Here is a 16,128-nt window from a genome sequence, read left to right on the forward strand (position 1 = left end):
ACAAGAACAGTTTCTTTCCCTCTGCCGTTGGACTCATGAACACTGCCTAAGCACCTTACACTCACTGCACTGTTGTCTTCCTATTGCACTACATAACTTTATATTTTATTATGTACATATCATGCCATTTAGTACTCAGTGTTCAATGTTCTGTTGTTTGTGCTGCACCGAATCACCAGGGCAAGGTCCTATGTCTGTGAATTTAGTTCATGACAATGGCAATAAACCCTATTCTGATTCTGATTCGCTAATCAGTCAAATATGTTGGTTGTACTTCTTCCCAGCAGAGGGCGATGTGCACTAACACACGCGGATACTCATGGTCACACAAAGGGGTAATGTGCTTCAAATACAGTGCTACAATTTTCATAGAAAATATATGAAGGATTAACAAGTCATCCACCATCCACACATGAAACACAACAGGGCTATTATTGAACTTTTATTTTGTAAGTTATAAAAAGTAAAAAACAAAACAAAAAATACATTGTCATAACATGCAATCTCCCAGGTCTGAAACAGTCTTAAGTAGCAGTACCTTCAAAATATATTTTGCTTTCACAATAGAGGCCTACATAACTCTCAACTCACAACATTTGTTCATTCAATTTAATAAAATAATCCACACATGGACAAATTTAAGATACTGCTTGGAACTTTGGAACTAGACCCTGAAAAGCCTCAAAGGACTTATTTGCATAAGGAGAATAATTATATCTTAACATTAACCTATTCACTGTCTTTGGCTCTTAAGAAAGACAATTGCAACACATGGATCACCAAAGACAGAAAAACAATCTGAGATCAAAGTTTTTCAAAAGAAAGGCAAAACAGCAAGGAACACATTTTCTTCTGTTTAACTGTTAAACAGTTTTCTTTTCCACATTGGGTTTGTTATAGGTGTTTTTCTCAATATTTATGTTTTGTTTTAAGTAAAAGAACCCTAACCCTAAAAATAACATGTAAACATTAACAATCAAGACACTTCAGTGATTCTCAAACTGCAGTACAAGGACATAATGGAATTTAGTACTATTTTTGACTAATTCTGTTTTAGCTTTATATTTCTTTCTTGTTGGTTCTTGTTGATCTATTCACTGTCTCTGTTTTGGCTTGGACTAGTCAAGACACATTTATTTCAATCCCTAAACCCTTTTGGATGGATTCTACTCGTTCTGAAACACACAAGCGCCACTGCACTTGAGAATATTGTCTATTTCTTCAGAATGATGAGAATAGTTTAGTTTTAGATCCACTCTGAGCCTTTTATTTCTCCATATTTGCTGCTGCTGCTGCCTCTGTCTGTGTCCTCTTTGCCTGTGTGCTTGGAGGGCTGCCGGTGCCTCTTCTCTCGCTGCGGTTTGCTGTGGTTGTTATTGTGGCTTTGCTCTTTGTTAAAGGCCTGTTTCTCTGCCTCCAGCTTGTTTTTGTGCTCGCCCAGCTCCTTGTGCAGTCCCTTGGCGCTGTCTCGGCACAGGTTCTCGTTGTTGTTGTTGTTGCAGCAGTGTTGGCGCTCCTCCTGTGCGATGTTGATGTGGTTCTGACGACACGCCATCTTGGAGTTGTTGAGGTCGGTGATGGGAAGCTGCTGTCCGCGAGGGCCCGTGGACACCATCAAAGGCTTGATGGCGATGTTGTAGCCCGGAGGAGCGGAGGGGTATGAGTAGGAGTAAGAGCTGTACTCTTCTTTGCTCAGGTCAGTTTCATGAAAGGCTCCTTTTTCTTCGTCCACCTGCTTTTGTCGAGAGCTCAGTATTTCACACATCGTCCCAATGCCCAGGTGCAGCAGCTCCCAAATGTTGAGGGCCAAACAAAGCAGAGACACGGCGTACATGATGAGGAGGAAGATGGTTTTCTCAGTGGGACGAGACACAAAGCAGTCCACAAGGTGAGGACAGGGGCGTTTGGAGCACTCGAAAGTGGGAAGGATCGCAAATCCGTAGAGAACGTACTGTCCACAGAGGAAGGCCACCTCCAGCGCTGAGCGGGCCAGGAGCTGGAGCACGTAGATGCGCATGAGGCCGTCCTGTCGGATGCGCTGGCGCCCGTCATGGCGGGCCTTAGCTTTTTCCGGACCATCAGGACTGCCTTTGGGCACAGGATGTTGGTCAACTTCAGCCATTTCATAGATCATGGGGTCTTCCTCCTGGTCGCCCTCAGCCTCCTCCAGAGCTCGATGCTGTTGTCTGCCCAAAAGATAGGGCTTTTTCAGTTTCCTCCGAGGGGAACCACCAGCCTTCTCTTCAGAGTGAGTGATTTTGTTAACTGCATATCCCAAATACATGAGAGATGGTGTGGTCACCAGAATTATTTGAAAGATCCAGAATCGAACATGTGACAGTGGTGCAAAGGCGTCATAGCACACATTTTCACAGCCGGGCTGGGCTGTGTTACACACAAACTTGCTTTGTTCATCATAGTAGATGGACTCTCCTCCGACTGCTGTCAGCACTATTCGAAACACAATAAGAACAGTGAGCCATATCTTTCCCACAAATGTGGAGTGATTATGGATCTCCTCCAGTAAACGAGTCAGGAAGCTCCAACTCATGATAACAGCAGCTGCGTGAGTCCAGTAACACACCTCCAGTTACTCTCCTGGGAACAGAAAAGGACACATATGTATTCATGAATTTAAAAGGTCTATATCAGGGGTGTCAAACTCATTTGGGCCGCGGGCCGAATTTCGACGCTCAGGCTGGGTCGCGGGCCGAACATAACGTAAAACATAAAACTATTAAAAATATAAGAAATAAATAGCTTTATATAGCCTACGCGTTTTGAAGCAATTACTGGATCGATAAAAAAAAATTACAAAACGTTTGTTCTCATAAACTGAAATGTATTTAGAAAAACATGTGAAATTTCACCAATACTGTGCTTCAGTTTATGAGCATTACAACTTCAGAGTTGATCTGCAGTTCTACACAGAGATAAACATTTGACTTTATAACAAAATAAACTTCTCAAGCTCTAAAAAACCTTTTAAATGTACTAACTAATATTTCCACGTCTGTGTAGTTATCTGTACACCTGAACTGACACACCACTAAAAGTGCACTTCTCCCTCGGCAGCTCACACAGCAGTGCAGCAGAGCCCCGTGGGGGAGAGGCGGCCACCGGCGGCATTGTGGGACGCGTAGTTTTAGCGATAAAAACGGTTACGGATGTAACTACGGTTCTATGAATCGATTAAAAATAAAAATAAAAAATTTAAATATAAATTTGAAATGTTCAGCGGGCTGGATTAAAACGTCTGGCGGGCCGGATTTGGCACCTATGGTCTATATAGTCAAAAATAATTAATAATATAAGGCATATCTATAGCTGCCTAGAAAAAATGCTACCACTACTGTGCATTCAAGATAAGATAAGCCTTCCTTTGTCCCACAATGGGGAAATTCCAGTGTTGCAACACAAAGTAGCTACAGAAGTAAAAAATAAAAAACAGATAACTTATAAAAAACTTTTTTTTTAAACTACCACCAGACAAAAGACCAGTGTTTATTTAATAAGTAAATATGAAGCTCGTGCTTCTGTCACGCCCAGTGGCGGGTGAGGATTATGGACTCTTTGTCTGAAATGGACTTGAAGCACACATAACACATGACAGTTACTCATAAATACTGTTCACTGTGTAATGAATAGGAATCAAACAAAGATCATCACATTTCATATTTCTGTAACACGTGTGTCCTCTTTGCCTTGGAAAGCAGTCCCCAACAGCTTGTCTAAACATCTCCTAGGTTTTAATACACAAGGGTTGACTAATGATTCTCAAACATAAAGTTATTGTTAACATCCCACATTACGTGCTTATACAGCGCCAACGTCTCAGCAATGCATATGTATATTTTCAAATCTGCTGTACATATCTTTATGTAGAGATCCATACACTTAGTATATTTTATGGTGCTAAACTATTATCAACACCACACTTGAACCAAAGCACTGGCACACATTTATTCAACACTAACACACTTTACAAATCATGACCAGCTGCTACTAAATAAATGGGCTGGTCTGTGAAGAGGGAAAAAGCTTGATCGTCTCATTAAGTACCTTTAAAAAAAAACCTGCACATCTGGCCTCTTGTGTAATTTGTGTAATAATAAGTACCACCCAAATGCAAATCTCAAGAAGCAGGGAAAAGCCTTTAAGGTCACGCTGCATATCTGTGTTTGAGAAACGTTCACAAAAATAATGTAAGCGCTCGCCTTTAGATCAGTGAGAATTGAAGTCATAACAGTGATTTGACCCCTGCACTTTTCATTGGAAAACCGTCCGGGACTTGATCATTCCCCCTGGACCAAACACAGGTCCCCTTTGTGTCCACGCCCGCATAAAAGACTGTGTCAAAAAGGTGTATGGCAAATGTCAAATATACAAATCACTATAAAGTCTTTGAATCGGTTAGGACTTAAGTTATTTCGGAACTATCCTGTGTCCATGGATATTTCATATAGAACTTACCGGTATTAACCCTGTTTAGAGCTATAAATACATATCCTAAAATAAAAGGTGGGCAATATAGATACAAATTTAAAATATCACAAGTTAGAATACCCAGTAATAGTATATTGTCTGTAATAAAAAGTATTTAAAGGCTGCAAAAAGAGCAGATCAAAACTGTAAAGAAGGAATAGAGGCTTGCGGTGTAGATAAAGTGACATTTCTACACTACCGTATATGGTTATTTTACGATCCATTCACTTTCTAGGTGATATATGAACACCATGGCAAATTGGCAGCATGAGGTCACCAGAGCGTAATTATTCTTACGACAATCTTGATAAAGTTTTGATTACTGTCAATACAAATCTTTCATAAAGTGAAATGGTCTTGAGAGAGCTAACAGACCGGGTGAAAAAAAATGAGAAAAATAACAATTAAAAAGCCACACATTTGTGAATTTGTTTCCTAAAATTAAAAGGGAAAATAAAACAAGCTTCAACACAAAAGACATTTATTTGTAGTATTTCAGTGAATAAAATACTCTGTGGTTATAATGGTTATAAATTGGCAGCCGTTAGGGAGACACATTGGAGCCAATCCAAAATAACTAAATATTTGAAAAGAAACAGAGCTCATAACTATCTTATCTTTAAATAAGGATTTAAAAAAACAAATCAAAAGGAACAAGTCGGTGTAATCCCTCATTCGTTCCATCATGACTACAACTGAATCTCTTCCTACAATACATCTAATCAGATATGAGGACATATGGACGTGTTGCTTCGTTCCTGCAGCTTTACATACGGCTCAATCCAGCGCTTTTCTCACAGATGTCTTTGCGCCTCAGACTGACTCCAGTTTCCTACAGCGCCAGTAAAAGCACTATTTAAGGAGTGTATTTTTTAAGAGTGCCCAGCCTTGTTCAAGCCTCTCTCAAAGGATTTCAAGCTGCGAACATAAAAAGATTTAGGTTTTTCTTCGACGCAGTAAAAGCCTCACTCCACCCCGATCCTATGCTCTCCCTATGAAACACTCGCCATTAACTTTAAAGAAGGCTGTAAAAAGTTTGTAGATGCCGAGTTTGCTGACGCCGCACCATTTCTAGGTAGGTTTGTCTACCTTGTTAGATGCACAGTTCCCACACTGCGTCAAGTAAACCTAAAAGGAGTAAAGACGGAGAGATTTTAAAAAGTCCGGCCTTTTAAACCAGCTAAAATAACTTGGCATTGAACTGACAATAACACAACTATATATAGTCAAGCATTGGCATGATCATGTTAAATGTAAAGGCTTTCACTGAAGTAAGACTACTGCAAAGCCCATGACCTCAAACCTATAGAACAAGAGCCAATTAGAGACAGGAATTCAAGAATCGCATCGTGTTTATTACAGTGTTTATGTACAAAACTCTGTGTTATAGTTGCTGGATTCATCCCACTTTAACAGTCTTTAAACCGGTCTCTGTAACATTTTTGTTTTAAAAACTGTGACTCATCGCTGAAAATGGTGCAAAAGACAACAAATTGGAGTGAAAAATGTATTAAACTTGTTTCATTAACAGTTACATATTTGGTTTGACTTCATGTTTTTTTTTTAACTTATTCTTTGGACCCTTGTATATTTATTTTGTTCCTAAATCAACTGTTCAGTGTTTCTTGATGCTTGATTGCTGAATTTATTCAACACTATATTTGCAACCATAGATTAGGATGTTTATAGGAACAAACATGGGCTATTTGTAAGAAAAAAACTGTCTACAATCAATCCTACATTTATTCATATTACAAACCTTGTTCCCCTGTCGACCGTAGCTTGATCTTTTGGTTCTTTATAACTTTTACCATGTTTATTTAACTTTTTTTCTTTTACTCTCAGTGAGAATTTCGTTTCATTGTAATTTCTGTAATTTCCGGTGACACAGGAAGTTACCAAAATAAAACCACAAGATAAATTTACCTTTACAGGGAGGGAGACGAGCACAATGTGAACCCGAACAGAAGCGCGTGTGGCGGGACAGAGGAGGGAGAGAGGAGGGACAGAGGAGGGAGAGAGGAGGGAGAGAGGAGGGACAGAGGAGAGACAGAGGAGAGACAGAGAGACAGGGGAGGGACAGAGGAGAGACAGGGGAGAGACAGAGAAGGGAGAGAGGAGGGACAGAGGAGGGACAGAGGAGAGACAGAGAAGGGACAGAGGAGATACAGAGGAGAGACAGAGAAGGGACAGAGGAGAGACAGAGGAGGGACAGAGAAGATACAGAGGATAGACAGAGGAGAGACAGAGGAGGGACAGAGGAGAGACAGAGGTGGGACAGAGGAGGGACAGAGGAGAGACAGAAGAGAGACAGAGGAGAGACAGGGGAGGGACAGAGGAGGGACAGAGGAGAGACAGAGTAGGGACAGAGGAGGGACAGAAAGGAACTGGTCTTTTTTTCTGTTGCTCAAACACGTCTGTCTCTATAATTTGCGCCCATTTTGCTAAATGTCTCGCGCCCCGCTTGAGACGATCTGGTTTAGGCTAATTACAGCTAATAAACTAAACCAGGTCTATTTAGCCGTTCAGCTTGAAATGCTAACAATTTAACAGAATATAGCTTATGCTTATAGCTAATAAATATTGAAATGTGAAGAAAAAAATACACATTATTTCACATCACATTTTTATATCACGTATTACACCTTCTGATCATGTTTTAAGTTAATCTATTCGTGCAAATACATAATTGACCTACCTTTTTAAAAGAGCGTGTTACTCTATGGACTTCATGCTGGCAAAACGCGTAACTTTGATAAAAACAGCAACATCTTCAGAAAAAAGTATGTTTCCTCATAGACTGTATGTTTTTTTTTCACTAAATCAAATTAAAACAAGTCAGATAACAAGTGAGGTAACTAAATCCACGAATCAAAATAAATCTGATTCTTTTATAATGAACTTAAATCCCACGATGTTGTTGATGTTTGAGCGCGTTTCTGACTGAGACGAGAGAAAGTGTGGGACCAGGACCAGACCTGAGCAGACGAGGAGGGGTTTAGTTTAAGAGCTGTGGTGAGTTTGTTGGGTGAGAGAGAGGAAAAGGGGTTGTCCTTTTGATCCCTGTTTGCTTTGGGGAGATGCTTACAAAAACATGACAGAAGAAGACATTTACATTTTTAGAACTAATGCCAAAAGTCACGTTTCCTTTTGGGGCTCTGGGATTCATTTGAGCATCACGCATTTCCTGTTAATAATCATGGGAACAGCTTTGGTCACCATGACACATGCAAAAGCACATTCTGAAAAAAACACTTAATTATACACAGATAGTCTCTTTTTCATTTATTTTTCTAAAAATAAAATGTATAAATTGTCCTCTGTGGTGTAGAGTGCATGTTTGACTGATTTAAGGAGGAAGAATGTGCCCTCATGAGTAGTTTGGCATCATTCAAAGTAAACAGATGCACATATACGTCTACAAGATGTTGACACAAGCTGGACAAGGAAATATGTGGTTGGATTGGGTTAAAGTAAATAAGTCTTTTGACATAACATACGGTTTCCTTACAGTTTCCTGTACGTTTAGGAATGGGGAAGCGGGCTAGACTCATATCCCACTCATAATAAGTCGTGTTCATGACTTAATCTCAGAGGGAGGCTGGGATATTCACTGTTTTTTGAAGAAATATCCAAACTTATGATCCAAATGTTAAACTTGCTATCATTATTTATTCAGAATTGGCTCCATAAACTTGTGATATTAATCTCATGGTTAAAAGTCCTTTTGACAACAATCATACCTTTGAAGTTGAATAATGGCACAACATTCTGAAGCTATTGTGAAAAAGTGATTTCACTTTATTTATGATGAGAGGAAGACTTTGAACTGACAGTTTTTTGTTTCATGTGGATAGGCCCAGACATTACAGAGATATGAACCTTAAACCAGGATCTGAATGTTAAACAGAAAATTCTGACCTGTTTCCTGCTCACTTTTAAACTATAGGCTGCCAAATGCTTGTCTCCGTGGAGATGTTTGGGCTTTGCCTGGAATATTCCACAGTGGAGTGGTAACAATGAATGTTTTTCATGCTATTTGTTTATCAGGTGGCACCACCAGCAAAGTTACAAAGTGCATCTTTAATTAACACATCAGTTTTTCTTTGTTCCTTTTTGCTTTCCTCTACTTGGGCCGACAAATCTATTAATTTACATGTTCATTTTAACCAGATGCCAAGCTTGGGACTGTCACGAAGAGACATCCAGAAAATCTAGACATAAACATTTTTTGCACCTAGCTGAATAGATTTATGACTTTTTTGGAAAATGAGTCATGTTAATGCTTATAAGGAATGCACACACTTTGAAACAAGACAGTGCTTGACTATTGTCTTTAAAGGTTTTGACACAGTTTTACATGTGTCGCTGGACAGAACATGACCCATGCTGACAGTGATTGGGTCACACGCATGACGGGAAGCGCTACAACAATTGAACCATTTTTAGAAAAGGGGTTTCCTATGGATGCCACTCACATGCAGACAGGATCTGTGTCTACAATGACTTTGAACTCACTACAAATCCTTGTATTGTATCATTTGACAATGCTCAACGTGTGTGTCTCTTTTGTGTCATTTTCCAGATTTCCCTAAGGCAGCCAGTGGATTTTTGATACTCTGAATTCTGAAGGACATACAATTCCTGTAATGTTTTGGTGAGTAATGAGCTGGGAAGGTTTGGTTTTATCAGTGAGGTTCATCCACAAAGGAGGAACTCATGAAACTGCGGAGAACAGTCGTCTTACCCGGAGATCGTCACGTTATCCCGTCGCAATACTGACCTAACCTAATACTGATGTGCAATTCTGTCGTATGTGCAATTACTGTGAAATTCATGTGCAATCTATGTGCTGTCATGACACATATTCATGTGCAATTACTGTCGTGATCACATGCAATGGTATTTATGTATTTATTTGTCTATGGGAGTTTTTATTTATTTATAGGAGATCTTCTACTGAAAGTGTTTTTCAGACTTCCTATAAGTGATCTGTTCTTCTGTATCTACCTCTGTATCTACCTGCGTTGCACCAATGAAATTTCCCCATGTGGGACAATAAAGGAATATCTTATCTTATCTTATCAAGGACAGACATGAGCGTCACCCTGCCCTTTCCTTCCATCCTATCCTCCCTTGCCTGATATGGACGTCGGTGTGACTTTTGAGGGATAAAAAAACTCTTTGATCAGATGGACTTTTGACTGACAACTGAACGGGACAAAGAAAGTGGAAAAGAACAAATCACACCCATTGCCATAAGCCCGTGTGAGAGTGAATTCACCAACCAAGTGAAAATAGCCTCTAAGTAAATACTCTATACTGATATAGTGTTTTGTACATATACCAACACATAAGCATAGCGTTTTAGTTATAATGATTTGAGCTAATGGTCCTCAATTTCTGAAATATGTGTGGTATTTGTTGAATTTAGAATCAGTTTAATCCACATTTCTGTTCCCTTTTGGGTAAGATTTGGTTTAAAACTATAGCAGGTCTATAGCAGCTAAACCAGGTAAAATAGACCTGGTTTAGCTCAATTTTAGACCAAGAATAGTCCTGTTTTAGATCTCTTGGTGCACGGAAAGCCAAATATTTCCTTAGGTGGCACTTGCTGTGATAAGTTTGACATCCACTGCAGATAATCACACAAACAAAAACTGCACAACAAAAAGCACTACTTCATTACAAAACATTTGAAGTCACTTTGAATGTGGAAAGCAATATTACTCAAGAAAAGCTTAAATACATTTCTAAACCCACTGAAATATAATCCATTCAAAAAGGTTACTGAAGATATAAGCTGAAAAATGGCCTCTCCATGAACTGACATGTTTAATCACTCTGATAGTCTTTTGGCATTTCTTCATCCGGAGTGACCTCTTACAAGGATGAAGCCTCTTAATTGAGTTGTCCTTGCACCTCAAAAATGGTCTAATGAATGGTTAAGAAATCAATGGGGGTTTTCCATTTAAGCAATCATTAGAAAAGCACAGAACACATTTAGCTAGCAAAGAGTCAGTCTTGTTACTCTCAGGGTTTAGTCATCTCCAGATATTGACGACGGCGAGAGGAATGCGCCGCTTTCACCCACAAAGTCTTCTCAATGTGATTCGTCATCGTTCTACACAGATTGATGTTAATTGGATTTCCTATCAATCCACTTCCCTTTAGAGGTCAGTGAGAATTGGTTTGGGCAGCAGGATATATTCTGCCTATTTAGCTTTAATAGACACACAGCATGCGTCCAACAAACAACATAAATTGAAAATTGAAATTTAATCTAAATTGAAAGATCAATTTTAGCGCTACAGTGTGAGGGGGTGTGGTGTATTGTAAAACAGTTCTTATAAATGAGAAAGAGATTGAATGTAGTGTAGTGGGTTGTTGTGTGAGCGTTTATATTCAAGGTCTGGGAGTGTCAGGTTATTACAAAAGTGAATCACAGAATCCATGTGTTAAAGAGATAACATCAGGCATCATCTTTTATATGTGTGTGAACTACAGGGAAATAAAGAGATTTAACAAGGGCAAAATGTACGTCTGAATGGAATTACAGAATAATAATATTTTTTGTAACAATAATGATTTGCATAATTATTTTTTAGACCAGGTTATGGGGCGAATCCTCTGGAAAAACAGGGTTCAAATCCCAAAGGCTGCTCTGCGCCCCGTCCCAAGTCCCAAACCAAGATAAATATAGAAATGTGTTGATTTAGCCAAAGAGAGATACAAGTTAAAAGTTATAAGTAAAAAAAAGGAAAGGGCTACAATAAAACATAACACAAAGACAACACAATTCACCTTTTAAATAACAAAAGTTAATCTCTGTAGTCATGCAAAAGAAGACTACAGGAAAAAGTGCTATCTTTAGTTTGCTTACATGTGTACTTACAGTAAAATAGAGACAAATGCCTTTCTAAAACCGTAAACAGCCGTCTCTGGAATGATGTAGAAAATTTAACTCTTAACAGAGTGCCCTCTGGTGTTACAGTTGGGAACTACTGACACAAACTAAAAAACAAACCAACAAAGGTCACATATGGCATACACTACACTACCAATCACAATATGGTTACACCAGGGAGAGAGCAGAAAACATTTGATAAAACTCTGCACCATGCACTTGATTCAAAATGTCCAAAATATCTTGTCACTATCCAAAATTCACAAGGCACAGCAAATGATCAGATGATGGCTTTATATTCCCGTTAGAGACAGAATATTACATGGTTTGAAACACAATACAATACAATACAAGGTGCACAACACACGTAACAACATAATACCTTGATTTTACATCCCTGAATCAACATATTAAATGTCCCTTTTTATTCCATTGCAAAGTTTACACATTATTGCACAAACGTGGAGTGAAGTAGTTTCAGTGTTCAGTCTGCAGACAACTCATTTTTATTTAAAATGTGACAGGTATTGTGACATTAATCTACTTATTAATCATCAACAAACATCCCTGTCATTGTCTCATCTGCACAAAAGCATCCACCACTCCACGAGAACCTAAAGTATACTGCTAATATACCTCTTTTTCTAGTTACATGTTCAAACTTCAGTACAATCCAACTGTCTGACACACACATAATTACATACGCCAATCAAGTCTTTCAGTAAAATATCACTCTTTAAAAACACTCCTGGGTTCCATTATTCCATGTAATAATGGCCCCCAGGAAATGATGCTGGAAATCACTGGAGATTAACAAAGTAAGTGATGTAAACTGTGTGTATTAGTGAAAGTACTCGCATATTGAGATGGGCTTATCCTTTTGGTGTTCAGTAGTATAATTCCTATTTTAAAAATATTGAACATTTTAAGTGTGAAGTTCCTTATGTTAGCATGGTTTACATTCCAAGCACATGAAAAAATACTATTTGGTATAATACATTGCTTAAATCTCATATATATATAATCTTCTAATAATATACTTTATATCTATTAAAATCTGTAACCTCTAAGTTGCATGATTAGTCTTTAAGTTGAATTAAAGTTAGACATCTGTTGCTGGTGTACATTTCTCTTGAATAGTCGAGCTCTAGATTATTTATCAGTCCTTTTAGCTTGTCACCTTATCCCTGCTCTGTGGCGCTCCTGTCCCGCACTGATAAGACATGGTCACACTATTGTCCCGGGACGCCCTGCAACACTAGTCACTGTGTGCCGCCGTGTGAGGGGACCCCCGGGCGGGACGCTGTTTGTTACTGTTGAAAATACATGTAGAGGCGGTTCACAGGGACGTCTCAAATGTCAAACGTGATACAGGCAAACGCTCAGGCTGCAAGACGCCACACAAAAGAGGTTTCGGTCAAGATAAACAATACTTTTCATTATTATTACTCTATTCCTTTATATTGCTTAACGGAGCCAGTGTGCGGGATGAACAGGTGCGTGTGTTAGGTAAGAGATCAAACATACACACTATCAAATATTTGCCAAAGTGCGCTGAATAAATAATTAAATAATGGTGTTAGTAGGATTATTAGAGACATTTGTAATAAAAGTTGGTGTTTTTAATAACATCAACTTCACGAGATAAACCTAAAATGTATCCGAATCCCTGTTATTTGTGTATAACATGCATCTCTTTTTTTGTAGTTAGTAATTTAGTGCATAAAAGGATTATTTTAGTAAAATATTAGTTGAAAACACACTGCATGCCTGTGTAATACTTTCAATGCCAATTTTGCGCTGAAATGTTACAATTGTCATGTGTCTCTACTGTTTTACACCATGTTATAATGCCTATGATCAGTTTAAAGGACAGTATTTGAACTCCTTTGTGTGTTTCATCTCTCCTCCAGCACTTTCTTCAGGCTGTCCACTATATCCTCTCCGCTGGCCCAGGGCACCATGTTGGCCTTGAACTGCGCCGGCTCAGTCTTCTGGATCTCCATCAGCAGCCGGTGCATGGGGAAGTCCCTCCTCGGGAACGCCGTGTCCCTCGGGCCTAAAGCGCGCGTGGGACAAATATCGTTGGCCCCGTCTCCGATATAGAAGACCCCCTGGAAGGCCGCACCCCCGCCGCGCTCCCTCTGCCGTCCAGCCAGGTAGTCCCGCAAGATCACCTGCTTGCACATGTTATCGGGACAGCGCTGACACGAGTGCGAGTGGAAAGGCAGTAGCGCGAGCTGGCCCGACGCGTCAAAGCTAGCCGGATTTGTGAAGATTTTCCTAAAAAGATGGCTAACTCCCGCATTTTCTAACCACGTTGTGATGAAATACATGTTGGCATCCGAGACTACGGCGAGCTCAAATTCATGTTGGTGGTTTTGGAGGAACTGTAGCAGCACGAGTATACCAGGAGTGGGCGCTATTTTCTCCACAGCTGATTGGATAGAGTTCTTGGAGACGCCCCTTTCTGCCATGTAAGCCAGTACCCTTTGCATGTGCTCATTGTAATGCCCCTCCCTGTAGCTATTTATTAACCAATCAGGGAGCTGCTGGTCTGGGAGGGCCCGCACCACCGCGTCGTCGCTGTTCTCGTTGATGATGGTCTCGTCGAAGTCGAAAAGCACCAGGAAGCGCTGCTCTTGTGGCATTTCGTGGGTTAAATTTGTTGTCATCTTTGGTGTCAAGCTGAAGAGATGGTGCTGCTGGAAAAAAGTGGAAAAATTAAGATTACATTATATATATATATATATATATATATTTGGAGAGTGAAGTTGAATGAATATTTGCAGGAAATCCTTTATTTACACTGAATTGGCCAGATTAATGTTATATATTAGCTTAATTCTCCAAACGCAGCAACTTTATTGACAATTCTCAACATTTTAACTTTAGTTGAGTTTGTACATAAAGATCCCAAGCGTCAAATAAACTAATAATAAAGTGTTTATAATAATATTAATAAACTGTAATAATAAACTGCTAATGTGCTGATCTAACCTGCTTGTATAATGACACTTTTTATTAGGCTATAGGGTGCAGGGGAAACAAATGTTTACAAGAGGACAGGAAGGGTGGAACTTTTCAGATAAAACAGAACGTACTCTAACACAGGATGGTCTTAATTTGTCTTGTAATAAGCTCAGACGTATTTAAAGGTGAATAGTGCAACTTTTGTAATGAACTGTGGAACGTTCAAGGCAAACCAATAACATCTTCAGACAAGCAGGTGACGAACCCTCCACCAGGAAAGTCACATTCAGAAGATGTGTTGTAACAGGAGTGGAAGTATGTCATTGCATACCTTCACTTTAAACGGTGTTGCAAAACCCAGATGACTCATGAAGTTTAAAACCATCTGAACTGCACGAAAAGCTTCTATTTGTGCGCCTCATGGCAAGACATGGACGATCAATAAAACAGACTTAGTATTTAATGACAGAATGTACAAAAAACAATGTGCCATCGTAATAATACATACACATCTTTAACATTCAGAGCTGGTGCAGGACTGTTCAGCTGCAAGTTCAATGTCAATGTTCAAGTCTTGCGTAATTTCACCAGCTTAAGCCAAGGATTTAAAACACAATTATTGCCAGTTTTGTGGGCTATCAATATTGACCATTGTGAGGGGTTGAAAAGAAAAGAAAAGCTGCCTTCTTATTCCTTCTCCAACAGTGCCAACGTTATTCACGGCACATATTTACCCCAAGCCCGTCTAAATTTAACTCCTGCCGCGCTATTCCTGCAGGAGACGGGGTGACCACTGAATGTCATGACAGTGGCCGCGGCTCTGGCACCGTTTGTGTCCGAGATTAAAGGCGAACACAACAACACGTCATGCTCCGCGGTCGCTGCAGGGATGAGGCTCGGGCAGGGGGGGTCGACGGGACCACGGGAGGACAATGCGGGCCTGTACTCACCGCTGCTGGTGGGCACTGGAGCGGGATGTGCAGCGCCTCGGAGCCGGCTTCAACCGCATCCCAGTGACGCGGCAGGATTCTTTTTTTTTTTTTTAAAGGAGACTCCGCCAGGCCGAGAGCGCGGAGGGTTTTCCTATTTAAAGCCGCGCTGTCAGGCTAGACGTGGTTAGCGGGGCGCTTCCGCCGTGCCCTGTCAAATTAAAGGCGACACTGCTGTGAAGTGTCAATTACCTAGTCACGTACAGAATGCTCAAAATAAGTCTAATTTTAAGTCTCTAGTCAAAACCTTTTTATTTGAATGTCGAAATAGCCAGGAATCAAACTTGTCTTTATTTTATTAACGTGTTTTACATTTCTTTTTTACTTATTATACAAGGACCACAATGGAAATAAGTGCGTGCGCTTTTTTGTGTTATCCTGGCTTTTTGAATTGTATTTACATGTGATTATGTATATGTATATGTTTACAACCATTTGTTTATGTTATGTATTATATATTTGCTCATGGACTTTATGGCAAATAAATCAAATCAAATCAAAAAGTGTCCAGGTCACTGAGTTCTTTTGACGTCTCTCTCGACAAACTTTCTGTTTTTTTACTCTCTCTCTCTTTCTTTCTCCTTTTTTTCTCTTCTCTTTTTTTAAGGTATAGCATAAAACACATACTTTGAAGACGTACAAACACAGTGTTGCCAACCACCTTTAAAAGCAACACAACAACCACAACAACCACAACAACAACAACTATGTCTTGAAACGTATTATAGACAATTGTGGAGGCTTTGCAGAGGCTAAAAATACCAATAATGACAT

At 39.6% G+C, this 16,128-nt stretch overlaps 2 protein-coding genes across 3 annotated transcripts; both read right to left on the reverse strand.

The window, feature by feature from the left end:
• Positions 1 to 1,001: 1,001 nt before the first annotated feature.
• Positions 1,002 to 7,475, reverse strand: LOC140368929 (gap junction gamma-1 protein-like). The gene is made up of 2 exons (XM_072456098.1): positions 7,184 to 7,475; positions 1,002 to 2,598 (listed from the first exon to the last, which is right to left on the reverse strand). The coding sequence occupies exon 2, from the start codon at positions 2,549 to 2,551 to the stop codon at positions 1,247 to 1,249; it is 1,305 nt and encodes a 434-aa protein (XP_072312199.1). The 5' UTR covers positions 2,552 to 2,598; positions 7,184 to 7,475; the 3' UTR covers positions 1,002 to 1,246.
• A 4,194-nt stretch (positions 7,476 to 11,669) lies between these two features.
• On the reverse strand, positions 11,670 to 15,468 carry LOC140369168 (probable phosphatase phospho1). Of its 2 annotated transcripts, none has more exons than XM_072456431.1 (2): positions 15,316 to 15,468; positions 11,670 to 14,094 (listed from the first exon to the last, which is right to left on the reverse strand). In XM_072456431.1, exon 2 carries the CDS (start codon positions 14,065 to 14,067, stop codon positions 13,291 to 13,293), a length of 777 nt encoding a protein of 258 aa, XP_072312532.1. In that variant the 5' UTR covers positions 14,068 to 14,094; positions 15,316 to 15,468; the 3' UTR covers positions 11,670 to 13,290. The 2 variants fall into 2 exon arrangements, with proteins under 2 accessions (XP_072312532.1, XP_072312533.1); XM_072456432.1 differs by having other exon boundaries at positions 11,670 to 14,097; positions 15,312 to 15,468.
• Positions 15,469 to 16,128: the final 660 nt, after the last annotated feature.

Source organism: Eucyclogobius newberryi, unplaced genomic scaffold, assembly GCF_026437365.1.
Source record: "Eucyclogobius newberryi isolate DKJ021-1_F unplaced genomic scaffold, fEucNew1.0.hap1 SCAF_20, whole genome shotgun sequence".
Taxonomy (NCBI): domain Eukaryota; kingdom Metazoa; phylum Chordata; class Actinopteri; order Gobiiformes; family Gobiidae; genus Eucyclogobius; species Eucyclogobius newberryi.